The sequence below is a fragment of the Pongo abelii genome, chromosome 13 (genome assembly GCF_028885655.2).
Source record: "Pongo abelii isolate AG06213 chromosome 13, NHGRI_mPonAbe1-v2.0_pri, whole genome shotgun sequence".
Taxonomy (NCBI): domain Eukaryota; kingdom Metazoa; phylum Chordata; class Mammalia; order Primates; family Hominidae; genus Pongo; species Pongo abelii.
The window spans coordinates 22,043,662-22,070,610 of NC_071998.2; the positions used below are offsets into that span (position 1 = coordinate 22,043,662).

The 26,949-nt window shown below is 43.2% G+C and overlaps 1 protein-coding gene across 2 annotated transcripts in view; it reads right to left on the reverse strand.

Moving 5' to 3' along the window:
- Nucleotides 1–706: 706 nt before the first annotated feature.
- The window catches only part of RGP1 (RGP1 homolog, RAB6A GEF complex partner 1), a 40,778-nt gene continuing 14,535 nt past the window's right edge, over nt 707–26,949 (reverse strand). Inside the window, exon 10 of one of the 2 annotated variants that reach the window (XM_063713943.1) lies at nt 707–892. In XM_063713943.1, the coding sequence (XP_063570013.1) occupies nt 824–892 (69 nt within the window). In that variant the 3' untranslated portion in view covers nt 707–823. Of the gene's footprint in view, nt 893–17,654; nt 18,611–26,949 lie in introns of those variants that run through there. The other variant, XM_063713944.1, reaches the window with a different exon arrangement.

Consider the following 26,949-nt stretch of genomic DNA (forward strand, 5'->3'; position numbering starts at 1 on the left):
AGAAAGTCCACGAGGCTCCTTCTTGCTTGGGACTCAACCCTCGGCCCGCCGCTGTCTCCATGCCCCCTGCCCTCCTCGTGTCCTCAGAGGCCCACCGCAGCCCGCCCGGCTTCCTCCACACCATCTGCTCAGTCAGGGCCTCGATTTTCTTTTGTCTCCTGCACAGCGCAGGCTTGTGCCTGGGGAAAGCCTGTAACGGACCGGCGGGACACTCCCCGCAGTGGAAGCCCATCCACCCTCTCCTGGGGTTCCATCTTGCTCCCAGCTTCCCTTAGGAAGCTCTCCCCAGGGCCCCCATATCTGGAGTGCCAATCTGACCCCAAGAACAGCTTGTGAGGGATGATCTCATGGTGGCTGAGAGGGACTGCTATGGGACCTTGGGGATTTTTCTCCAACTGTCATAAAGGACATGCACATAAGCCCATTCTCTGCCCGCGCTAAGAGCCACGGTTTCTCTCCCCCTTCAAGCTATTTCTCCAGGAATCACAAGCTAAGAGCGCTCCTGAAGCCCTGGAGTGGGGTGGGAGTGTATAGGGCGAGGACAGGCATGGTTTCCCTGAGATGAAGGCGACACCTAGTGGTTTGGTGGGGGAAATTAAGGACAATGCCACTTTATCCTTAGGCACGATATTTATTGAACACCGGCTGCCTAGCACAAGCTGTACCTGTGAATACAAAGAAAGCCGAATGATACAGCCCTTACCTTTGAGGATTGCAAAATACATTTGCAATCCCTGGGGCACAGAGGCCAAGAGCAGGTCGCCCCTGACGATGTTCTTGCCTCAAGCCCAGTAGAGATGGAAGCCTCAGGACAGCTCCTTCTTTAACGCAGAGGGGTGGTAACTCTAGTTCCAGGCTCCCAATACTGTAGTGAAAAGGAATTTTGTCCTATCTGGCCAAGGCAAAAAAAAAAAAAAAAAAAAGAGGAACAGTCAAAAGAATGACGAGACAACATGAGAAATACTTTAGACCAAGTCAACCAAATAGAATAGTTGATTTTTAAGCAACTACACACTGTTTTATGAGACAAGCAAATCCAAAATGACAAAATTCCTGAAAGAATTACAGAATGGCAGGGCTAAGAGGAATCATACAAATATATTGTTTAGCCCTCTCATTTAAAGATAATTGAAAACCAAATCCCAGAGAGGAAAGTCGCAGTGTCCCTACTTGCTCCTCTCCCCCAATCCCATATGGCTTTTTAGTTGCAAAAGAGAGATTAAAATGCAGGTTTCACGGTCTCCAAGGAGAGGCTCTTTACAGATATTTTGCTGACTCGTGGAACTTACTGTAGAAAGCTGTGCTTACAATATAATAGCTACCAAACCCAGGCGACTCTCTCTGGAACACCTGCAGCCCTCAGTGAGGATCAGCCACCACTACCACTGTCACCCAGACTCCTAAGCAAGTACAAGCGCATCATATGTCATTATTCTGAACATTAAGGACAATTCTTCATTATGTTAGGGATTAAACATTCAAGCATCTTGCCTTTCCCTCTTCCTCCCAATTGGCCACTTAACTAGAAAGTAGGAAGGGGCCAGGCACGGTGGCTCTTGCCTGTAATGCCTATAATCTCTATTAAAAACTAAACAAATCAATCGGATATGGTGGCACCAACCTGTGGTCCCAGCTACTTGGGAGGCTGAGGTGGGGGGATCGCTTGAGCCCAGAGGATAGAGCCAGCCTGGGTGACAGCAAGACCCTGTCTCAAAAAAAAAAAAAAGGAAGTGGAAGGAGCCTGGTGCAGTGGCTCACGCCTGTAATCCCAGCACTTTAGGAGGCCAAGGTGGGAGGACTGTTTGAGGTCAGGAGTTCGAGACTAGGCTGGCCAACAAGGTGAAATCTCGTCTCTACTAAAAATACAAAAATTAGCTGGGCGTGGTGGTGGGCACCTGTAATCCCAGCTACTTGGGAGGCTGGGGCAGGAGAACCGCTTGAATCCAGGAGGCGGAGGTTGCAATGAGCAGAGATCGTGCCACTGTGCGACAGAGCAAGACTCCATCTCAAAAGAAAAAAAAAAGAAAGAAAGAAAAAGAAAACATAAGTAAAAACTAAAAATAAATTTTAAAAGACAAAAGGGAAGTGGGAAGGAGTGGGGAGATAAAAGATAAATCCCCTAATGAGGTTTTTTATTAACACACAGTGAAAGGCTTTTGGTGTTTATTTTTTCATGTTTGAGGGGAAGCTGAAAATATTTGATAAATGAGACCTTCGGTTATGTATATATCCCACTATCCGAGCTATCACTGCTCTCATTGATATGGGCAATAATATTTTGGCTGTATTTGGTGGCCATGCTGCAGTACATAGAAAACCTAGGAAATCTAGATTCTACTGGCCTAAGCAGCAACCAGCTAGGGTCCAACTTTCTCTTTGTAGCACTGTCATGGCCTTCTTCTAATCCACAGACAGATACCAGCTATAATTTCTTCTGGATAGGGTCAGCCAACGCCTTATTTCTTTTTTTTTTTTTTTTTCTTTTTTTGAGACGGAGTCTCACTCTGTTACCCAGGCTGGAATGCAGTGGCGCAATCTCGGCTCACTGCAACTTCCATCTCCCAGGTTCAAGTGATTCTCCTGCCTCAGCCTCCCAAGTAGCTGGGATTACAGGCGCCTGCCACCATGCCCAGCTAATTTTTGTTTTTAGTAGAGACAGGGTTTCACCATGTTGGCCGCCTGGTCTCGAACTCCTGACCTCAAGTGATCCACTCGCCTCAGATTCCCAAAGTGCTGGGATTACAGGTGTAAGCCACCACGCCCGGCCCCAAACACCTTATTTCTGATCCAGAACTAAACTGCAGAGCATCAAATTGGCCAGCTGCTAGAATCTCCTATGGTTTCCAAGCTGCTCTGTCCCTTCTTCAAAAGAAATCCTAATCCTGGTTACACTCAGGCCAAAGGTGCCTCAAGACCCTAGCTGAGCTCTGCAACCACCATGGGATTCGGGCTCATGCTAATTTTCATGATAGGCTCTGATGCCCCAAACTGACAGCATTAAATGTTTTATAACAAACCTATTTGTACAGCTGAATCTGGATCCTCAGGTTTGTTCTACACCAGATCATGCCTCCCAGGCCTACAGAATTTCAGAAAACAAAATATCTTCTCTGCTGACCTGACTAGCAGAAATGGGCTTTGACTCCATGCAATTGTCCCCTGCACACAGACGGACAGGTCCAAGAGAACCTGCCAACAGAGGGCAGAGAACAGCCATAGGAAGGTAGATCAAATAAGGCAGGAAAGATACACTTCACAACACATCCAATAGGAAAAGGAGAAAGTAATGTAGAAAAAGAAATGTAGTAAAGTATATAGAAAGCAAATAGAGACTTTATTCAAATTCTGCATTTTTTATTTTAGCCCCATAAGGGAGAGACAGAATCCTGAAATCAGGTAAAACCTCCAGTTCCCCTCCAACTCCTACTTCCCTCCCAGGCATGCAGCAGGGCACAGTATGGTTGTACATCTAAGATCCAATTCATCTTCTCACAGATATTCAACAGCCTCAAAGGGCTGCTGTGGGCCAGGCATGGTGGCTCATGCCTGTAATCCCCGCACTTTGGGAGGCCAAGGCAGGCAGATCACCTGAGGTAAGGAGTTCAAGATCAGCCTGGCCAACCTGGCAAAACCCCGTCTCTACTAAAAATACAAAAATTATCTGGGCGTGGTGGCAGGCACCTGTAATCCCAGCTACTCAGGAGGCTGAGGCAGGAGAATCGCTTGAACCTGGGAGGTGGAGGTTGCAGTGAGCTGAGATCGCATCTCTGCACTCCAGCCTGGGGGAAAGAGCGAGTCTCTGTCTCAAAAAAAATGGGGGCAGGGGTGGGCGCTGCTGTGATTGTTTAAAGGGTCAAAGGTTTTTACTTTGAATTCATACACATCTTTGTAAGTTCAAAATGTTTTCAAATCAGATCTCAGCTTCCAACTTACCTGAATAGATATATGTTTTAAAAGACAAACAGGTATCATATTCTAAGGGCCAGAAATAGCAGCTTTGTGAAAATACAGTCCAAACAAGTCATTTTCCCAGGGAAATTGTTTCATAGACAGCCAAAGATTCCTGAGAGGAATTTAAGAATTGTCAGGAGAAGCAACCACATACATTTATTTCCTTGATGATTCAAGCTCCAGGTGAACCATATTTCACCTGTCTGGTCCATCTGGGCCTGGACCAGCGCCTCTGTGAGTGTCCAGGAAGGCCCCAGGTCTTCTCTGTCCTTTCACACTTGGCCCATCTTCGTAGGTACATAGATTGTTTCCCTATTTTCCTATTACCACCCTTCATCATTATTACCAACCCCAGTAGTTATTTACTACCCCTTGGGAGCATCCGATAGCATGAAGTCTCAAATATAATATTCACTGAAATAATCTCTTACCCACTCAATCTGAAATTCCACTTCTTCACAAAATCTTTCACTGAGAAAAAAGTGGCAAGAGGCAAGTGGCAACAGGGAAAGGTGTCCCTTTGCCTTTTAAGTCCTGCTAACCCTACAAATATCTGGCATAAAAAGAGGCAAAGGAAACATGGTTGTCACTGCTTCTAGAGACTGGAAATGCACTAGTCACTATTTTAATCTTCTGCTCTGCTTAGAATTTTCTACAGAAGCCAAATACTGGGAAGAAGAGGAGAAATCTGAAGCAAAAATGGACAAAACTGTACTGCAGTATGTCATGAAGAACAAAGAGGAGCTAAGCAGTGGCGATGTAAGATTGGTGGGCAGACAGACTGAAAGCAAGAAGAGCCGTGAAGAAGTTCCTGGAGAAACCCAAGCCTGAAGTGTCTAATCTAGGATGATGGGATAGTAATGCAGAGAGGAACAAATCTGAGGTAATTTGAGGGAAGAAACAACAGGATCTGGTGGCTGACTGGATATCCAAGACGAAAAACAGTCAAAGGCAGGGGTTGCAAAGGCAAAGGTGTCATGGGCCAGGCAGGAAATGCAAATAGGAGAAGCAGCTGGGTGGAGACTGGCAAGCCATGAACGCTGGCTCCATCTAAAGTGGATGCTGACCCTGGGATGGAGCCCGGAGTGGCCAGTTCTTACTCTGCGTTCTCTCTGGGTCTCTCCAGTCTCACTTCCCTCCAGTCCAGCCTCCACGATGTGTTCAGGTGCCAAAGCGACCTTTTGAAACAAAAACCTAATTATGTCACATCACTGCTTAAAATTTTTAAATGGTCCCCCTTGGAGGCTATGTTTTTCACACTGTTATTTTTAGCAGCAAAACCATTCCTTCAAATGAAAATGTACACGTAAAACAGAAAAAAAAAAAAAAAAAAAGCCCAGCTGCTCCAGATGAAACAGTGGGGGTGGGCCCAGAAACCCCTCGCCTTCACCTCATTCTCAAACAGAACCCCTGAGGCACCTTCAGGGAACCTCTGGGCAGCATCCTTCAAACAGTAGTAGCACAAAAAAGCTTTCCAAGGACTATGTTTGCGCAGATGGCTTTAAGGGAATCCATCTCCAGACCCTGAACTTCCTTATGTACTCAGTCCCAAAACTGATCTGCCGGAGAATGACCTGTGCTCACAACAGTTGTGCTGACAACAACCCTCCCAGTTTACAACAGAAAGGCATGTCCCTCCCCCAAGCCAAATTTTATTATGATGAATTAGTCTAGGGTGTAAAAACCTTTGGAGCACCAAGAAAAAGGATATATAAATCAACTATTGGTCTAGGGAAACTTGTGAAGATGAATCAAAGTGCCTTAAATGAATGGGGCTTCCTGTCTTTCCCCACCATATCCATATTCTGTGAAGAGTAAAGCTTGGCATTAGAAATGGGGTGTTTTCAGCTGAGCGGGGTGGTGTGTGCCTGTAGTTTCAGCTACTCAGAAGGCTAAGGCAGGAGGATCTGATGAGACTGGGAGTTCAAGTTCAGCCTGGGCAACATAGTGAGACCTTGTATTCTATTTTAAAAATATATAGAGATAGGGCAGGGCACGGTGGCTCACACCCATAATCCCAGCACTTTGGGAGGCCGAGGCGGGTGGATCACGAGATCAGGAGTTCAAGACCAGCTTGGCCAAGAGACCAGCCTGGCCAATATGGTGAAACCTCATCTCTACTAAAAATACAAAAATTACCCAGGTGTGGTGTCAGGCGCCTGCAATCCCAGCTACTTGAGAGGCTGAGGGAGGAGGAGAATCACTTGAACCCAAGAGGCGGAGGTTGCAGTGAGCCAAAATAGTGTCATTGCACTCCAGCCTGGGCGACAAGAGCAAAACTCTGTCTCTAAATAAATAAATAAACACCCCTATCTCTTACCACTTACAAAAGTCAACTCAAAATGGATTAAAGACTTAAATGTAAGGACTGAAAACCATCAAAGCATTAGAAAAAAATTCAGGAAAAACCCTTCATGACATTGGACTGGGCACAGGCAAACAAAGCAAAAATAGACAAACGGGATTGCATCAAATTAAAAAGCTTCTTCACAGCAAAGGAGACAGTCAACAAAATGAAGAGGCAAGCTACAGAATGGAAGACAATATTTGCAAACTATACATCTAAGGGGTTAATACCTAGACTACATAAGGAACTCAACAATTCAATAGCAAAAAAAAATCCCAAATAATATGATTTTTAAAATGGGCAAAATAGACATTTCTCAAAAGAAGACATACAAATGGCCAACAGGTATATGAAAAAATGCTCAAATCATCAGGGAAATGCAAATCAAAACCTCAATGAGATATCATCTCATCCCAGTTGGAATGGCTATTATCAAAAAGACAAAAAATAACAAATGCTCATGAGGATGTGGAGAAAGGAGAACTTTTATACTAGGGGGAACATAAATTGGTATAGCCATAATGAAGAACAGTATAGAGGTTTCTCAAAAAATTAAAAACGGAACTACCATATTATCCAGTAATCCCACTAGTGGGTATTTATGCAAAGGAAATGAAATCAGTATGTTGAAGAAATGTCTGCACTCCCATGTTTATTGCAGCTTTATTCACAGTAGCCAAGCTACGGAATCAACCCAAGTGTCCATCAACAGATGAATGGATAAAGATAATGTGGTATATTTACACAGTGGAATACTATTCAGCCATAAAAAAAGAATGAATTCCTGTCATTTGCAGCAGCATAGATGAGCCTGGAGGACATTATACCACCACAGGATCTCACTCATATGTGGAATCTAAAAAAAAAAAAACCGATTTCTTAGAAGTACGAAGTAGAATAATTGTTACCAGAGGTTGGGAAGCATAGGCAGGAGGGGTAGATGGGGTGAGGTGGGCCAACAAAGTTACAGATAGACAGGAGGAGTAAGTTCCAGTGTTCCCTTGCACAGTAGGGTGACTTTGGTTAACAATATTATTGTATTTTTCAAAATAGCTAGCAGAGAGGATTTTGAATGTTCTTACCACAAAGAAATGATAAATTTTTGAGATACTAATTGCCTTAATTTGATAATTACACACTATACATGTATCAAAACATCACATTGTATTTCATAAGTATGTATAATTATTGTCAATTAAAAATAAAATAAAAAGAGAAAATTAAACTGAAAAGTTTTACAAGCCACAAAAATACTTCAGCTACGTTGAATAAAATTCATGAATAAAAAAATTAAGAGCTGGGTGCGGTGGCTCATGCCTGTAATCCCAGCACTTTGGGAGGCCGAGGCGGGTGGATCACGAGGTCAGGAGATCGAGACCATCCTGGCTAACACGGTGAAACCACGTCTCTACTAAAAATACAGAAAATTAGCCTGGCGTGGTGGCCAGCGCTTGTAGTCCAGGCTACTCAGGAGGCTGAGGCAGGAGAATGGTGTGAATCTGGGAGGTAGAGCTTGCAGTGAGCCGAGATTGCGCCACTGCACTCCAACCTGGGAGACAGAGTGAGACTTCGTCTCAAAAAAAAAAAAAAAAATTTAGTAACTAGCCAGGCGTGGTGGCTCACGCCTGTAATCCCAGCACTTTGGGAGGCCAAGGTGGTTGGATTACCTGAGGTCAGGAGTTAGAGACCAGCCTGACCAACATGGAGAAACCCCATCTCTACTAATAATACAAAAATTAGCCAGGCGTGGTGGCGTATGCCTGTAATCCCAGCTACTCGGGAGGCTGAGACACGAGAATCGCTTGAACCCGGGAGGGGGAGATTGCAATGAGCCGAGATCACACCATTGCACTCCAGCTTGGGCAACAGGAGTAAAACTCCATCTCAAAAAAAAAAAAAAATTAAGTAACTTATTTCATAGTTGGTGTACTTTATTCAATAAAATAGTTAAAAGTCTGCTTTATCTGGCCCGGCACGGTGGCTCACACCTGTAATTCCAGCACTTTGGCAGGCTGAGAAGGGTGGATAGCCTGAGGTCAGGAGTTTGAGACCAGCCTGACCAACATGGAGAAACCCCGTCTCTACTAAAAATACGAAAATTAGCCAGGCATGGTGGCACATGCCTGTGATCCCAGCTACTCGGGAGGCTGAGGCAGGAGAATCACTTGGTTCCAGAAGGCGGAGATTGCAGTGAGCCGAGGTCATGCCACTGCACTCCAGCCTGGGCAACAGTGTGAGACTCCGTCTCAAAAAACAAAAACAAAAACAAAAAACCTTGTAATAATAAAGTTAGATTTCAATTTAAAATTGTGTGAGTGGGTTATTATTTTAAGGAGCTCATGAACAAAAATGTTTGAGCTCTGCAGCTCAAAATAACACTTTGAAAATCAGTGATGAAACACTGACTCTTGATGCTACCAAACCTAAATCTTCCTTCTAATAATTATTTTCTAACGGTACCTTTACTAACTTAAAATAAAATGCATAGATAATACAACCTATCTCTACACATAATTTCAAAACATCAATAAAATGTCCTAACTGTAATATAGAAGAGAAATAATAGCCAGGCATGTTGGCAGGCACCTGTAATCTCAGCTACTCAGGAGGCTGAGGCACAAGAATCCCTTGAACCTGGGACACAAGAATCCCTTGAACCTGGGAGGTGGAGGTTGCAGTGAGCCGAGATCACGCCACTGCACTCCACCCTGGGCAACAGAGTGAGACTCTATCTCAAAAAAAAAATAAAACAAGAGAAATAAAAGACAATAACTTATTTTAAAAACAGGTATTTCAATATGTAAATGGTTGGATATAACTGTGATAGAACACCAAAGGAGGCACTCAGCTAATTGTAATTAGATGCTTCCATCTAATTATAAGGAATGAATAAATTTTGATTTAAAGATCAGAAGCCACTCCATAAAGAAAGATACTGGATTAAACACCAGTGTTAGGATAAGCAATAACAGACCAGATGTATTTATATATAACACCCTAAACAACTGTTTGGTGGAATATTTGAAGACTGTGCAGAACTCAGGATATCTAAATCATGCTGAATTCAGGACATTTATTTGACACCTAAAAGGTATTGCCAGTGTCAAGGTATAAGGATTAACAACCAAAACAAGGTAAAATTCCTTCTCTCATGGAATACATTCTTAATTATGTGGAACTGTCCTCACATTGCAGAGTCTAACATCTGTGGCCTCCAACTACTACAATGCAAGTAGCACCCACTCTCATCACTGTAGCAACCAAAAAAATGCCGCCTTTCCCCCCACCCCCTCCCGCCTGCCCCCCACCCCCTCCCCCCTGCCCCCACTACCTCCTGCGCACCCACCACCTGCCAAAATGCCCCTCCAGGAAAAGTACTACTGCTGTTCAGAGCCACTAGCCTGCAGGATGGAGAACAAGAATCTCAGCCCACCAGGTGGTCCTGGCTCCATCTTCCTCTCCAGCCTCCTCTGCAGCCACATATGCCTTCTGAACATATAGAACTATCTATAGTCCTCTAAGTGGGCCATGTTATTCCATGCCCGTGGGTTTTCTGTCAGCCTGAAATGTTTTCTCTTCCCTTGAGTTCTAATTACTCTTCTTTGAGGCTTACTTAGGCCACTTTTCAATTTAATTTAATAGATTGGTTTTAAGTAGGTACTTTCTACCCCATTAGATTGTGTATTCCATGAGAAGGAATTTTATCATCCTTAATCTTTGTACCTCACATTGGCAGTACATTTTAGAATTCAAATAAATGTTTTCTCAATGGATATATGAGTATGGATGAAGGGATTCACTTTATTTTTATTTATTTATTTATATTTTGAGACAGAGTCTCACTCTGTCACCCAGGCTGGAGTGTAGTGGCATCATCTCGGCTCACTGCAACCTCCATCCCCCGAGACTCAAGCAATCCTCCCACTTCAGCCTCCCAAATAGCTGGGACCACAGATGCACACCACCACGCCTGGTTGGTTGCTTTTTGTTGTTGTTTGTTTGTTTTGTATTGTTGGTAGAGATGGAGTTTCACCATGTTGCCCAGGCTGATCTTGAACTCCTGACCTCAAGTGATCCACCCTCCTCAGCCTCCCAAATTGCTGGGATCACAAGTGTGAGCCACCGCTCCCAGCCAGGGATTCACTTTAAAAGAAAAAGAAATTCCTCTGAGACTGCAGGGAAAGTTGGGACAATGGATTCAGGGATAGATTTCGTGATGGATAAATTTAACTTATCTGTTGAGCATTGAGCTTGGTCAGGTATAAACATAACCTGCCACCCATCGCAGTCTTCATCTGTGCCATGACAAATGTCTCTTTTGTACCTCTTCACAACATCATGGTCAGAGTCCATAACACTCTGCTCCCTTTTGGTTATTTAAAGACTTAGTCCAATATGGCTTAAAACTCCAGTCTCAGGTCCAATGCAGAACTCATCTTAAGCCATGGCTTAAGGAACCTGCGGCGGAGAGGAGAATATGATCCCTTCTATTGATTCTGCTCCTCCTCTTCTAGTTCTCTGGAAGGTTCTCTAGAAGGGTTTTAGCTCCTTGATGGTTGAGAACTAGGAGGAGGGCAGGGAGGAAAAGAACAACTCTCTTTTTATTTAACAAGGTACTTATCACAAACCACTGTTTGCTGACAGGCCATGCCAACCTGTTGTTTGGCAGATGTCAAAATGCTATCCTTCTTGGGCACGGTGGCTCATGCCTGTAATCCCAAGATACTGGAAGGCTGAGGCAGGAGGATCACTTGAGCCCAGGAGTTTGAGACCAGCCTGGGCAACATAGGGAGACACTGTCTCTAAAAAATTGTTTTTAAAATTAGCCAAGTGTGGTGGCACATAGCTGCAGTCCCAGATACTCGGGAGGCTGAGGCAGGAGGATCACTTGTGCCCAAGAGATTCCGGCTGCAAAGAGCCATGATCACAACACTATACTCCAGCCTGGGCAACAGACCCCATCTAAAAAAAAAAGATGCTGGCTCTCTTATGAGACAGTTATGTGAGTTCTTTAGAAGGTCCTGCTGGGCCTCTCCACTGAGTTGTGCCCTAATGCAGACAATCCTGATCCAAGCCATCTCTTTAACCCTCCTAACTTCTGTTCAGCAGGCAGCCTTTTGGATGGGTTACTAGCATGATGGCTCAAGCCCGGCGATCTTCCTCAGTGTCCCTTTGATCACAGAAACTCACATGCCCTTGCTAAGCCAAACAGAATGAATGCAGACTATTCCACTACTATCCCCTCACTCTGCCCTTCCTCCTTTCTCTAATTGCCTTTCCTCTTCTCAGATTGGTGCAGAGCTGAACAAATCCACTGTCTAAACAGATAGTTTAACCAAGGAATGAGAAATCAATCTCTCTTTCATGTAGATCTCTTTCATACTCCCTTGCTTACTTTAAGGGGGGAAAGGAGGGAAAAGTACTCCCTGCTAGGCTCATGACAGCCTCCTTTCAGTCATCTTTTATCTTATATAGTCTGGGAATGGAGGTGGGGTGGTAAGGTATGGGTTGGCTGGAAGTTGCAGGGCCACTTCTGCTACCTCTTTGCAAGCCCTGGAGAGGAGCTCTGACTCCAATTATTAGCAACTCTCTCTAGAACGTGCAGTATTTAGTCCTCTTTGTCCCAGCTTTGGACCCTACTCACCAATTCCAGGGCAATAGAAAAAAACCTTACTCAACATCCTCTGTAATATATTGAAATGAAGGGAAGGTTATATGAAATAAGGAGCTCAACTGCATTCCTCAATGGGGAAGCAAAGTCATCTTTTGAGTGACAGAAGGAACCAGGAGTTTGAAGGTTTAGGCAGAATAAAGAAGACAGAGATAGACTGGAGATAGAACAGCAGATGAAAGCCATGTATACTTTCTTTTCCCCATTAAAATATAAAAAGCACATATACATATTATTCCACAACGTTTTACATATCATTTCAGGTGCACGTGGATCTAGGAGCTAAAGGATCCCAGATTAACAAGCCTTGGGCTTAAGAGAAAGCAAACAGGAAGGCGAATGTGCATTATTTGTGCATTTGAGAGGAGGGAGTGGGTATGCAGGAAGGCAAAGCAAATGCACAGAAGGAAGGCTGGACATTTAGGGACTTGCATCCACCCAGAAGCCATCCATGTCAGACACCAGTTTGACACGTCATATTATATTCCAAAGTATTCTGACTGCTTGAACACTTTTGAATATTCAGCTTATTTTTCAGTATAATGTTGTGATACATCCTTCTACAAAGTTAATATATTAATAATTGAGGGACTTTAGAGAGGGGGCCAGAAATATAATTATGCCTTAAAACGTAGCTTTTGGACTGGAAACTGTTAACACCGAATACCTCCCTGAGGGGGAACAAGGTATCAAAAGGGCAAGATGAAAGAGAAAGTTTTTTCATTATTTATCATTTTGTATACCTTTTTTTTTTTTTTTTTTGAGACAGAGTTTCACTCTTGTTGCCCAGGCTGTAGTGCAATGGCGCAATCTTGGCTCACAGCAACCTCCGCCTCCTGGGTTCAAGTGATTCTCCTGCCTCAGCCTCCCAAGTAGCTGGGATTACAGGCATGCGCCACCACTCCTGGCCAATTTTTTTGTATTTTTAGTAGAGATGGGGTTTCTCCATGTTGATCAGGCTGGTCTCGAACTCCCGACCTCAGGTGATCCGCCCACCTCGGTTTCCCAAAGTACTGGGATTACAGGCGTGAGCCACCACGCCCAGCCCATTTTGTATATCTTTAATTTTGTAACAGGTGTGCAAGTACGACCTATTCAAAATTTTTAATTAAAAATGAATCTTAATCATAAACAAGAAAGCATAAAAATATGTCATTGATATGGGGTGCTTGATATCTTGAATGTTTTAAAGGATGGCAATGGGACCTCAAAGGGAAAGATGGGATTTCTTTCAATAGATAAACACACATGGTGAATCCCTCATAGCTGTAGCAAGGAGATTAAAAACATCAAAGGGCAGAACAGTAGCATCAGAGCTAAGGGGGCTTTTCTGAAAACCAGTCATTTGGAACCAAAAGATAAAGTATTATAGAAAGTATAATCCAAGATCAGTAGGTCTGAAGAAGAAGAGTTAGAACTAGACCATCTTACAAGAAACAAGTACCAGGCTGGGCGCGTTGGCTCACACCTGTAATCCTAGCACTTTGGGAGGCCAAGATGGAAGGATCGTTTGAGGCCAAAGTTTGAAACCAGCCTGGTCAACGTAGCAAGATCCTATCTCTCTCTCTCTCTCTCTCTCTCTATATATATATATATATATATATATAAATAAATGAAAAAACAAGTACAAAAAAAAAAACCACACAAAACATGATTTAGGCCTGGCACAGTGGCTCACGCCTGTAATCCCAGCACTTTGGGAGGCTGAGGCAGGTGGATCACGAGGTCAGGAGATCAAGACCATCCTGGTTAACACGGTGAAACCCCGTCTCTACTAAAAATACAAAAAATTAGCCAGGCATGGTGGTGGGCACCTGTAGTCCCAGCTACTGGGGAGGCTGAGGCAGGAGAATGGCGTGAACCCAGGAGGCAGAGCTTGCAGTGAGCCAAGATCGCACCAGTGCACTCTAGCCTGGGCGAGAGAGCAAGACTCCATCTCAAAAAAACGACAAAAAACAACAACAACAACAAAAAACCTGATTTAGATAACTTCATGTATAATGTCATAAAAACAAAGCTTAAGATTGGTTGGGGTATCTCTGGCCCAAGAATAAATTCAATTATTTTGATTTTCCACAAAGCAAATCTTTTTTTTTTTTTTTTTTGAGACGGAGTCTCGCTCTGTTGCCCAGGCTGGAGTGCAGTGGCGCAATCTCGGCTCACTGCAAGCTCCGCCTCCCGGGTTCAAGCGATTCTCCTGCCTCAGCCTCCCGAGTACCTGGGACTACAGGCGCCCACCACCACGTACGGCTAATTTTTTGTATTTTTAGTGGAGACGGGGTTTCACCTTGTTAGCCAGGATGGTCTCGATCTCCTGACCTCATGATCTGCCTGCCTTGGCCTCCCAAAGTGCTGGGATTACAGGCGTGAGCCACCATGCCTGGCCCGCAAAGCAAATCTTGATCAAACACTAGACAAGATGAACTGTAGGGCTGACTTAGACTCTTCCTTGAGGGCCAAGGATGATACTTCGAAAATAAACAAATAAAATATTTATTTAGATGAGAATAGCGGGCCAGATGCGGTGGTTTACGCCTGTAATCCCAACACTTTGGGAGGCCGAGGCAGGTAGATCACCTGAGGTTAGGAGTTCAAGACCAGCCTAGCCAACATAATGAAACCCTGTCTCTACTAAAAATACAAAAATTAGCCAGGCATGGTGGCGGGTGCCTGTAATTCCAGCTACTCGGGAGGCTGAGGGCAGGAGAATTGATTGAACCCAGGAGGTGGAGGTTGCAGTGAACCAAGATCATACCACTGCACTCCAGCCTGGGTGACACAGCAAGACTCCATCTAAAAAAAAAAAAAAAAAAAGAAGAAGAAGGAGAATAGGCCAAAAACAACAGGCATGATCTATATGATTGCAAAGGTTCCACATGAGTAGTAGTCATTGTCCTAAACACCTGCTAGGTCACCAAGAGAGAAAAACAGAGTAGTAATTTGATGCCAGCCTCTCCCACCAGTGACAGCTAAGAACACCTCCCACTACTGAGGGTAGCTAAACTGTCTAACAAAAAGGTCAAAGAAGTTTGCCTATCATCTGTGATTCAGAGGAAAACAAGAAAAGAGCATTACTGTTTTTTTCTTTCAAATCTAGGCCTTAAGCTAACCCGTTAGAGGTCAAATAAACAGGCTCCAAGATCCCCAGATTAAGACCTATTTGCAGTAACAATAAACGTAAAAGCACCTTGTATATTGTGAAACTTTATATAAATGTCAATTATTATGGTAATTATTCGGGGTCCGTCATATACAAAATTGAACTACATCCCACCATCAGCAGTTTGGGACCATATTCTGGAAGAGTAAAACAAATTGTTTTTAAAAGAGTTTGCTTGTTTTTACATTGTGTAAAGGTTTTCAAATTTTTCATCTCTTCATTGAAAAGTCTAATAAGAAGAGCTGATCAGTAAGATATGACCAAAAAAGAGAAACTGTTCAACTTAGTTCAATATCCTTAAGAAGTGTACTAACTAGGAAGAGACAAAAGCAAGTTTATGTGCAAGCATGTGTAGTAAATGGTGGCGCTCCTTCCCATTCCCTCCACAGATGGCTTCCTGCTGAGCTCAGTCAGGGAGGCACTGGCAGAAAACTGGAGGAGAGAAGCCAGACTACCTCTTCCCCTTCTCTCCCAGCCTTGGCCAGCATCTGGACAGGTGCTCTTTGGCCCCAGCTTCCCTAGAACAGGCCCCCAAAGTTCCGGCTTCTAAGTTACCCTGAACCGTGCACTTCACCTCCTTCCCACAGCCTAGGGATGACAGAAGGTTCAGTTGCTAATCTTCCCCTGCACTGCCGCACCTTCCCTTGAAAGGTTTCTCGGCTCTTCCACCATATTCACAGCCAGCTAATTCTCTGGATTAAATGCCCTCTGGTTTAAATGCTTAGAGTGAGTTCTGTTTTCCTGTTTGGACCCTAAATCTGGCAGCTAAACAAAAAAATGAATTTACTGCACTGAGGGCAAAGACTCTGGCTCCAGAACTGCCAAGTTCAAGGTTCACTGCTATCAGTGTGGGGCCATCCAGATGGAGTAATGTAGAGGAGTGAAGAGACAGAATTGATTTCCCTTTTCTCCCAAAGGAACACAGGAGAGAAAATGAATTTGGAGAAAAGAGAGAGAAAAGGGCATTATAAATTTCCTGCTTCCCAATCCTTGAGACAATATGGGAAGGGGGCTACTAAAAAAGACAAGGATGTGACTGAAGCCCCCCCAAAAAAAATTTGGGATGAGTCAAAGAGGGGAATTGACCTATATAAAAACCAAAAACACTGAAAAGATTATAGTACTCCCCACCTCCAAAAAAGAAATAAAAATAAAATCAATAAATTCAAATTTCCCCATAGTAACTACTTCCATGTTTTTTTGTTTGTTTGTTTGTTTGTTTTTGAGACGGAGTCTCGCTCTGTCGCCCAGGCTGGAGTGCAGTGGCGCGATCTCGGCTCACTGCAAGCTCCGCCTCCCGGGTTCACGCCATTCTCCTGCCTCAGCCTCCCGAGTAGCTGGGACTACAGGCGCCTGCCAACACGCCCAGTTAATTTTTTGTATTTTTAGTAGAGACGGTGTTTCACCGTATTAGCCAGGATGGTCTCAGTCTCCTGACCTCGTGATCCACCCGCCTCGGCCTCCCAAAGTGCTGGGATTACAGGCGTGAGCCACCGCGCCCTGCCAACTACTTCCATGTTTTTAAAAACACATCAACATCCTTTCCTCCAAATCTATTTAGTACCACTGCTTTGCTGGGTCCCTAAAGGCACACACTTAGTCTGCCTACCGGGTCATCCAGCAAAAGGCCTGTGCAGCCTGCCCTGACCAGAGCTGAGCACAGTCAGTCTCTTAGGGAGGGAGGCATTTGCTGCCATGGGGGAGCAAGGTGCTGAGGCTGAGTCTCCTGAGGACCCAGGAGTGGTAGAACTGGGGTATGACCCCTTCAGAGTCCCATGTACATTCAACCAAAACCAGAATAACCCAGATTAACCATTCACTTCATTCAACCAACTTATAATAATTTTTGAATGTTTTAATGAAATTTATCATCAAAGAATAAAGTTTTTGCACCAATACATATTTTTTTAAAGTGGCTATAAAACTGAAATAACAATGGACTATTTTTTCACATATAAAAGATCTTCAGAAATAATAATACGGGCCAGGTGTCGTTGCTCACACCTGCAACCCCAACACTGGGAGTCCAAGGCAGGAGGATTGCTTGAGCCCAGGAGTTCAAGACCAGCCTAGGCAACACAGCAAGACCCCGTCTCTTTTATTTATTTTAAAAATTAAATAAATAAATAATTTTTAAAAAGAAACCTGGGGCTGGGCTCGGTGGCTCACGCCTGTAATCCCAGCATTTTGGGAGGCCAAGGTGGGTGGATCGCCTGAGGTCAGGAGTTCGAGACCAGCCTGGCCAACATGGTGAAACCCCATGTCTACTAAAAACACAAAAATTAGCCAGGCCTAGTGGCATGCGCCTGTAGTCGCAGCTACTTGGGAGGCTGTGGCAGGAGAATCGCTTGAATCCAGGAGGCAGAGGTTGCAGTGAGCCAAGATAGCACCACTGCATTCCAGCCTGGGTGACAGAGCAAGCCTCCGTCTCAAAAAAAAAAGAAAAAGGAAACCTGGAACAGTATAAATCAAAACGTTAAGAGTGACTGTCTCTTTAGGAATAGTATGTGTTAGAATTTTTATATATATATATATATCTTTTCTTTCTTTTTACTTAAGACAGGGTCTCACTCTGTCACCCAGGCTGAGGGGCAGTAGTGTGATCTCAGCTCACTGCAGGCTCAACCTCCTGGGCTCAAGCAATCCTCCTTCCTCAGCCTCCTGAGTAGCTGGGACTGTAGGCATTCACCACCACACCTGACTATTTGTTTTTTATTTTTCGTAGAGACAAGGTCTCACTGTGTTGCCCAGGCTGGTCTTGAACTCCTGGGCTCAAGTGATCCTCCCGACTCAGCCTCCCAAAGTGCTGGGATTACAGGTGTGAGCCACCATGCCTGGCTGTATTTTTCAATAATTATGTATTACTTGTGTAATAAGAAGCTATATATGGATTTTTCTTAAGGTACCACAAGGATAAAATACCAAAGGACTTTTTGTAAATGTCACTGAAATAGGTCTGTAGTCTCCACTTAACAAATACACCAGTAAAGTTTGAGAGTTTTATGTATAAATTACTAGCATATTTGTTTATAAAGACATATTACTTTAAAACACAACTTTATAGCTCTTTTATACAACCCCACCACAGTTAGTATGCAGCTCAAAAAATATTTGTTGAACAGAATTGAGTAGTCTAGTATAAAATTTTTACAAATGATCTGGATGAAGAAGAATACAGTGGAGTTGTTAGTTTGCATATGACAGTAAGTTCCTCCAGTTACACATCAGTCACATTTGATGTTACTGTCATCTACTTAAAACTCCTACCACGGTTTCTATAATAGCTCATACTCATAGTCATCCTTCCATCTCAATATCCAGCTGATGTCTCCCCATGACGAAGATCCTCTTCTTCCTCTGAGCTCGGAGCTCCCCATCTCCAGGCTCTAGTCCTCAGATTTCTGCATTCTTCTTTCCACACTCATTTCCTTGGTGAGTTAATCCATAACCATGCCATCACCTGTTACCTTGATGCATATAACTGACAATAGAAAATGACCTTGTTTCACTGGGTGTGGGCATACGTGTCATTGTTGCTACATATGTAAGGTATCTCGATATTGCACAACAGTAATTAATAGAATTTTGTAGTACAACTCCCCAAGGAAAAGATTGCTTGGAAGATTTGAGGAAGAGTTGTTGGCACAAATGGCAACTCCTGCCTCCCCTCCCCCAAAAGCAAACCAAATAAAAATAATACATAAATAGAAAAAAAGTGAGCAAAGCATGTGTTTAAAATTCTCAGGTTTATGGTGTTATACTTTGTTTGGGGAAGGAAGGAAGAAACTATGTAAATGCAATAATTGGCCAACGGAAGGTAGAGAAAAAAGGTCTTAAGAGTCTACATTTTTAAAACTCACTTACATGAACAAAGTACACATTTTTATCAATCACATCTTTGTTTTTTAATTTTTCTGGCAGTGAGTCCCAGCCAGCTGATCAGATTACTCTTGTGTACTCAGCTTTAAGGCAAACCTAACTGCCTCCTTTCTCTTCCAATCAGATTTCTCCCCTTAAGATTCTCCTACATAGAAATTACAAGCCACCACTTAAACCCAGGGTAGGTTAAATTTAGGTCCTGAAATAAGCTAAGAGCTAGCCTCAGACCCAATTCACAGAACACAGAGATTATAGATTTTTGGAATTAGAAGACAGCAATTTTGGGCTAATTTTTCATCAATCTTCACTGAAGGGTAGAACTACTAACCTTAACATCTAGCTAATAAATATGTTTCAGACAAGCAAACAGGAGAGAAGGAGATGGTTATGGAGAACAGAACTTCCAAGGCTCAGAACCACTAACACCTCCAGAAGGGGTAAAGGAAGCATCTAATCATATCTGGGCCAATAAAGCTGGCCATGCTCTGGGGTGACTGCTTTTTAGGACAGTGTGTAAGGATACAGGTTCCGGGACTTGCCAGCCAAGCAGAAGGGTTACTATAAATATTTGTTATGGAAGTTACTCCTCAGAAAAGGAGTGCTAGCCAAACTAAACCAAGATCAAGAGCCAAGGAGAATCAACTGGGCTAGAGAATCAGAGGGGCAAAAATAGAGGCAAAACAGAGAAAAAAGTAAGGTCAGCTTCTAGAAAGTGATAAGAGGGCAACAAAATTAATGGGATGCTTCAGATCCAGAGACTGAAATTCACTCTGATCCTACCAAACCTCACCAGGTTAAAGGTTTACCTTGAAGGTATAATACACCTATGTGAGCACCTGCTCTTTCCTCTGAACCCCTGCTACTTCCTGGAGTTCGGGTTTTCTTCCGATTTGACAGGCAGAAGGCTGCTGTGTTTATTAGGGAGATGCTTAGCGGAGGCTGGGAGCTCCAGGTGTGCTCCTCTGATCCTCTGTAGCCTACTGACTCATTCAATTATTATAAGTAACCTGAGCATCTCCAGTTGTGCAGCCAAACACTCTGACACTCCCCTACAGCTGACTGTAGTGGTACACCCTCCATGACACCACACTGTCCAAGTTTCTTCCAACCAGCTGGCAGCTCTTTCTCAGTGTCTTACCGACTCTTCCTTCTCTACCTGCCCCTGGGTTGATTGATGATCCTCAGGGATCTATTCTAGGTTTTGTTTTCCACTCAACTCTCTCTCTCTTGCTTTCTCTCTCTATGGTAATACCTATGCCCATTGCTCCAATAACCAATTTCCATGTGCCAAGAATGAATTGCTAGTCCATTTCTATCAGCTTTCAAATCATATATCTAATTGCCCACAGGATATCTTCACTTGATGGTCTTGTAAGAACTTTGAACTCAACATCCAAACAAGACACATGATTTCCCTCCAAAATATCTTCCCACTCAATGTTCTCCTACTCAGCAAAGGACACTATCATCCACATAGGTGCTCAGCCAAAAACCTCAGTTATCTTTGAATTCTCCATCTCCCTCACTACTCTCCACATCTAAGCCTTGCTGGACATACCTCCAAAATATGCCCCAAATCTATCTTCACTACTACCTCTACCCTATGCAGTTCAAACCACCATCATCCTTCACCTGGACTAATTAACAATCCCTTAACTTGTCTCTCAGCGTCTAGTGTTGATCCACTCCAATCCACACTATAAAACATTCAAAATGCAGTGCTGGTAAGAATCTTAGGCGGAGAAACTGAAGCAGTCCCTGCCCCCAGGTTTGGCAGTGAAGGAGCTGAAATGAACCAGACATGCAGATTTGAACTACATTAAAGTTTTTTAATTTTTTTTTTAATGCGATGCTGGCAAAGTCAATCCTCTGCATAAAACTCTTGAATAGCTTCCCATTGTGCTTAGGATGAAATACAAACAACTGATCCTGAATTTCAAGGTGCCCCATGGTCAGGTCCCTGCCTCTCTTCAGCCTCATCTCACGTCACATCCCTCTTCCTCACCCTCTACACTCTAGACACACTGAACTTTTGTTCCTTTAATTTCTCTCATCTTTGCACATGTTGTTCCTTCTGCCTGAAACTTTCTTCCAACTTTTCATCTGATTACCTCAAAATCATTATTAGGTCACAGCACAAACCTTCCTACTTCCTTTACAAACTATGTTCCCCCAAATATGTGTACTCCAATAAGACTCTGTATTTTCTCAGTAATATTTCTGAAGCTTAATATTGTTCAAGCTTCATTGCATTCATGTGTGTTTATTCCCTTATCTCTATAAAATACTGTGTCCTCAGTGCCTAGCATAGTATATGGCATAACAGACTCAATAAAAGAATGAGTGAATGAGAAAAAAAATGAATGACAAAATCAGGGTGGGTTGAGCTCCTCAGGGTGAGGAGAGATAACAGGTGGATGCTGATGGAAATAGCATCAAGGACAACAAGACAAGAATCTGTCCTCCCAAGTCTGACAGGGCCAGGTACAGTAGATGTGTTTCAACCACATGGTTCTTTCTTCTTTGGCAATGGGTGCAGCCAGGGCTGTGACACTGGTGGTGCTGAGGCAGGTACACGTGGGCACGCAGTGCCCCTGCAGCTGAGTGCACCTAGCCCCCTGCTCAGCTAGGCCACTTGCTACCTAACTTATCTCAAATGGGCCCAATCAGTCCCTCTTGGACACAGTAAACAGGACTGCCTCATTCCACATTCAGTCCTGCCTCACTTTATCGAAAGTGGTGGGTGAGCTGAGGGCACCCTCTACTCACATGAAGGTCTTGTGCATCTTCACAGTTGCCTACATTGTCCCTCATAAGCCACCAAACCAGTTTAACATAGTCCTATCTGATCATTTAATGTCTTTTTAGGTACTGCTCAGACTCTCTTGAATAAAAACTGCTCAGTCTCTCAGATAGCAACCCCTCTCCTGCTTATCTACCTGAGATGGATCTGGATACATCAGGGGAAGGGGACTTCATAGCAGCAGGAAAAAGTTGCAACCCTTGAGGAAGTGCTCCTCCAGCTTCTTAAGATCTCCAGGCCAATGTTCCTTTGCCCCTGTTTGCTGCTTACTCTGCTGGCAACCATGGTCCAGCTCTGTGCTAGTATAACTCCAGGGTCTCTCTCAGCCTGGAGATAGCCTGAGTGGTACCCTCTGGCAGAATAAATTGCACCGTCTTCCCCTGGCACTATTTTTTCTGAGTGCGGTTGTGATACCTATTGCACCCCTCAGATGCATGCAACAGAAACCCTTCATAGTCTCTGTGCCAAGGGCTCCCCTGTTGCACATAGGGAATGCCCCACATCTTGACCTCCAGGGTCAGACATGTCCATAAAGTCTCACTGATGTCTCTTTCAAAATAACCTCTCCACGGCCAGGCACAGTGGCTCACATCTGTAATCCCAGCACTCTGGGAGGCCAAGGTGGGCGGATCGCTTGAGCTCAGGAGTTCAAGACCAGCCTGGGCATCATGGTGAAACCTCATCTCTACAAAAAAGACAAAAATTAGCCAAGAGTGGTGGCACATGCTTGTGGTCCCAGCTACTCGGGAGGGTGAGGTGGGAGGATGCAGTGAGTCACTGCACTCCAACTTGGGCGACAGAGCCAGACCTTGTCTTAAAAAAAAAATCTGGCCAGGCACAGTGGCTCATGCCTGTAACCCCAGCAATTTGGGAGGCTGAGGCGGGCGGATCACCTGAGATCAGGAGTTGGAGACCAGTCTGGCCAACATAGCGAAGCCCTGTCTCTACTAAAAATACAAAAACTTAGCTAGGTGTCATGGTGGGTGCCTGTAATCCCAGCTACTCAGGCTGAGGCGCAAGAATCGCTTGAACCTGGGAGGCGGAGGTTGCAGTGAGCTGAGATCGTGCCACTGCACTCCAGCCTGGGCGACAGAGTGCAAAACAACAACAACAAATGTCCACTTAATGTCTACATTTCTTTTCCTATTACCTAGTTCTAGTCTTACCAGGCTATGTCCAGGCTCAGCAAGAAAGAATGCCATGATGAATTTAATGATGTCTGCTATGGATAGATGATAAAGGAATCAAGCCATGAATAATGTATTTGCTGATGTAATCTTTTTCCTCAAATCCATCAATATAAATTAATCTGCCCTCTTTATTTGTATCTACTGAAATCCTACTCATCATCCAAGACTAGGTCATAGCGCTCATCCTGCTCTGATTTAACCCTATTTATTATTTGGCTATTTAATATTGGTATTAGTTTATAAATGTTAATAGTAAATAGAACTTATTTTTGATACTTGAAGTGGCTTGAAGAATGGTGGTATCATTAACACATACTATGACTCATTTTAAGGAACACATGAATGGCTAATTATAGAAGGTATCTGGTCCTCTGGCTATCAGAAAAGAGATCTAAGAGTTCTCTAAATGTAGTATTAATGAACTCTTTTGGCAAAAAAAAAAAAAAACCAATTTGCTTAAACCAAAGAAAAGAGCATTAAGTCTGGTCATTACACCTCAACAGTAACAGGAACATGAGATCATTTGATATGATTCTGCATCCAGCACTGCTCTATCACATGACACATTGTATTATAGTTGGCCGTATGCAGCCCCAGATTCCCTTTTCTCTGCAGATCAGTGACTCTTTTTGGAAAGAGATTCATGCTCTATCATACAATAATATTAAGAAGATTACCAACAATCTGAAATGCTTCCTTCAACTGAGGTTTTGAGAAATCACAGAGAGGCAACAACATTTTTCTTGACTTTACCATATATACAATGGATGCTCATCATAATAAAAACACAATTTCGCCCACTCAAATATAAACTCCAAGGGAGCAAGGACATTGTCTAGTGTTTTCATTACTGTATCTCCAGTGCCTGACTCAGAGTAGGTAATCTATATATATTTTACTACTGAACAGTTACTACTTAATCAATATTAGATGAAGATAATACACAGAACAAAAGTTTAATATTTCTATTCTACAACCTGTCTGTCTTTTGAAAGAGGCAGTCATCTTTATTCCAGATTCTTCCTTTCCTACTGTGTCTTTTGTGCAGTGAGAACAAAATTAAGCATGCGATCAAAATGGATCATAGACATAAAAGACCTAAATGTAAAAGCTGAAATCATAAAACTTTTAGATATAGGAGAAAATGTAGGAAAAAAATCTTTATGACCCGGTGTAAGGGAAGATTTCTTATGCAGGATACAAAAAACACTAGCCATACAAGAAAAAAGCAAAAAATTAGACTTCACCAAAATTTAAAACTTCTGCTCCTCAAAAGACACTATAAAGAAAACAAAAAGGCAAGCCACCAACTGGGGGAAAATATTTTTAATTCATATACTCACAAAGGACTTGTATCCAGAATATATAAAGAAAGAACTCTTAAAACTCAGTAACAAGAAGCCAAACATTCCAGTTTTTTAAATGGGCAAATAATTTGAACAGATTTCACCAAATACGAGATACTGGTGACAAGAAAGCACATAAAAAGATGCTCAATGTCATTAAACATTAGGAAAATGCAAATTAAAACCACAATGAGGCAGCACTACACACCTACTGGAGTAATTTTTTTTTTTTTTTTTTTAAGAAACTGACAATACTAAGGCTGGCACGGTGGCTCATGCCTATAATCCCAGCACTTTGGGAGGCCGAGGTGGGCAGATCACAAGGTCAGGAGATCGAGACCATCCTGGCTAACATGGTGAAACCCCGTCTCTACTAAAAATAGAAAAAATTAGCCAGGCGTGGTGACGGGCGCCTGTAGTCCCAGCTACTCGGCAGGCTGAGGCAGGAGAATGGCGTGAACCCGGGAGGTGGAGTTTGTAATGAGCCGAGATCATGCCACTGCACTCCAGCCTGGGCAACAGAGCGAGACTCCGTCTAAAAAAAAAAAAAAAAGAAAGAAAGAAAGAAACTGACAATACTAAGTGCTGACAAGGATGCAAAGCAACTGGAACTCTCATATAATGCTGGTAAGTGGAAAATTGTATGGACGCTTTGGAAAACAGTATGGCACTTCTCTTTTTTAAAAATTTATCTTATTTTATTAATAAATCAGTAACTTTTTTTTTTTTTTTTTTTGAGACAGGGTCATGCTCTGTTACCCAGGCTGGAGTGCAGAAGCAAGATCATGGCTCACTGCAACCTCCGTCTCCTAGACTCAGATGATCCTACCACCTCAGCTTCCCAAGTAGCTGGGACTACAGGCCTGGGCCACCACACCCAGCTAATTTTTGTATTTTTTGTAGAGATGGGGTTTCACCATGTTGTCCAAGCTGGTCTCGAACTCCTGGACTCAAGCAATCTGCCTGCCTTGGCCTCCCAAAGTGCTGGGATTACAGGCATGAGCCACTGCACCGAACTGGCAGTCTTTTATTTATCAAGTAAAACATTTACTTACAACAGGATCTCAGATTTCACTTCTAGGTATTTATCTTAAAAAAAATGCAAACATATGTCCACAAAGACTTCAATGTGAGTGTTCATAGCAGCTTCGAAAAAAGTGGAAAACAGCCCAAATATCCACCATCAGATGAATGAATAAACAAACTGCTGTATGTCCATACAATGAATCATTGCTCAGCAATAAAAATAGACTTTTTTTTTTTTTTTTGAGACGGAGTCTTGCTCTGTTGTCAGGCTGGAGTGCAGTGGAGCCATCTTGGCTCATTGCAATCTGTCTCCTGAGTTCAAGAGATCCTCCTGCCTCAGCCTCCTGAGTAGCTGGGACTACAGGGGTGCACCACCACGCCCAGCTAGTTTTTGTATTTTTAGTCAAGACAGGGTGTGTTCACCATGTTGGCCAGGCTAGCCTCAAACTCCTGACCTCCCATGATCTGCCCACCTCAGCATCCCAAAGTGCTGGGATTACAGGAGTGAGCCGTCGTGCCTGGCCAAACTATTAATATACATAAAAACATGAATAAATATCAAAAACAGTGTGCTGAGTTAAAGAAGCCAAATGCAGAATACATACTCTGTGACTCCATTTACATGAAACTCTACAAAACAAATCTACAGTGATAGAAACCAGATCAGTGTGGATTGCAATGAGTGGGGAGCAAATGCAAAGGGTAATAAGGAAATTTGCGGGCAGTGGGGGGGTGGTGACAGAGATGTTCTATATCTTGATTGGGAGATGATTACACAGGTATATACATCTGCTAAAACTCACTGAATTGTACATTTTAAATGGGTACATCTTCCTGTATATAAATTATATTTCAATAAAGTTGAAAAAAGTATTTTGAAACAGTTATTTAAAAGTATTTTTTGTTATCAATAGTAGCTGGCCAACAAATCATTATAGAGATTAAGCAGCCCATTGGTAATATAAGGTTATCCTTGCTCCATTAGCCTTCTGAAACATACCAGAAGAATGAGTTCTCTGTCCAGTGGAAATGGAGTTAATTTGTTATCCAATCCACAGGAGTTAAAGAGTGTGGAATATGCACACTTCTCATCATTAGCTTAAATCAAATTTTTAAAAATCAGACCAAGCGCTAAGAATTGAAATTAACCTTTTCCCAAAAGGATAATGCTTCAAAAGATCTCCACTGTGGGAAAACAAAACACTTCACTTCTTCTTTTTTTTTTCTTCTTTGTATTTTATTTTCAAGACAGGGTCTCACTCTGTCTCCCAGGCTGAGTGTGGTGGCATGATCATGGCTCACTACAGCCTCAACCTCCTAGCCTCAAGCCATCCTCCCACCTCAGCCTCCTGAGTAAAAAAAGGAAGTCCCTCTTCCTCCCCTCCTCTCCTTTCTCAATCTCTCTTATCAGAGTTAATGTCTGTCATCAGTCTGATGTGTTTTTTCTTTTTTCTTTCTTTTTTTTTTTTTGAGATGGAGTCTCACTCTGTTGCCTAAACTGGAGTGCAGTGGCAAGATCTTGACTCACTGCCATCTCCATCTCCCAGGTTCAAGCGATTCTCCTGCCTCAGCCTCC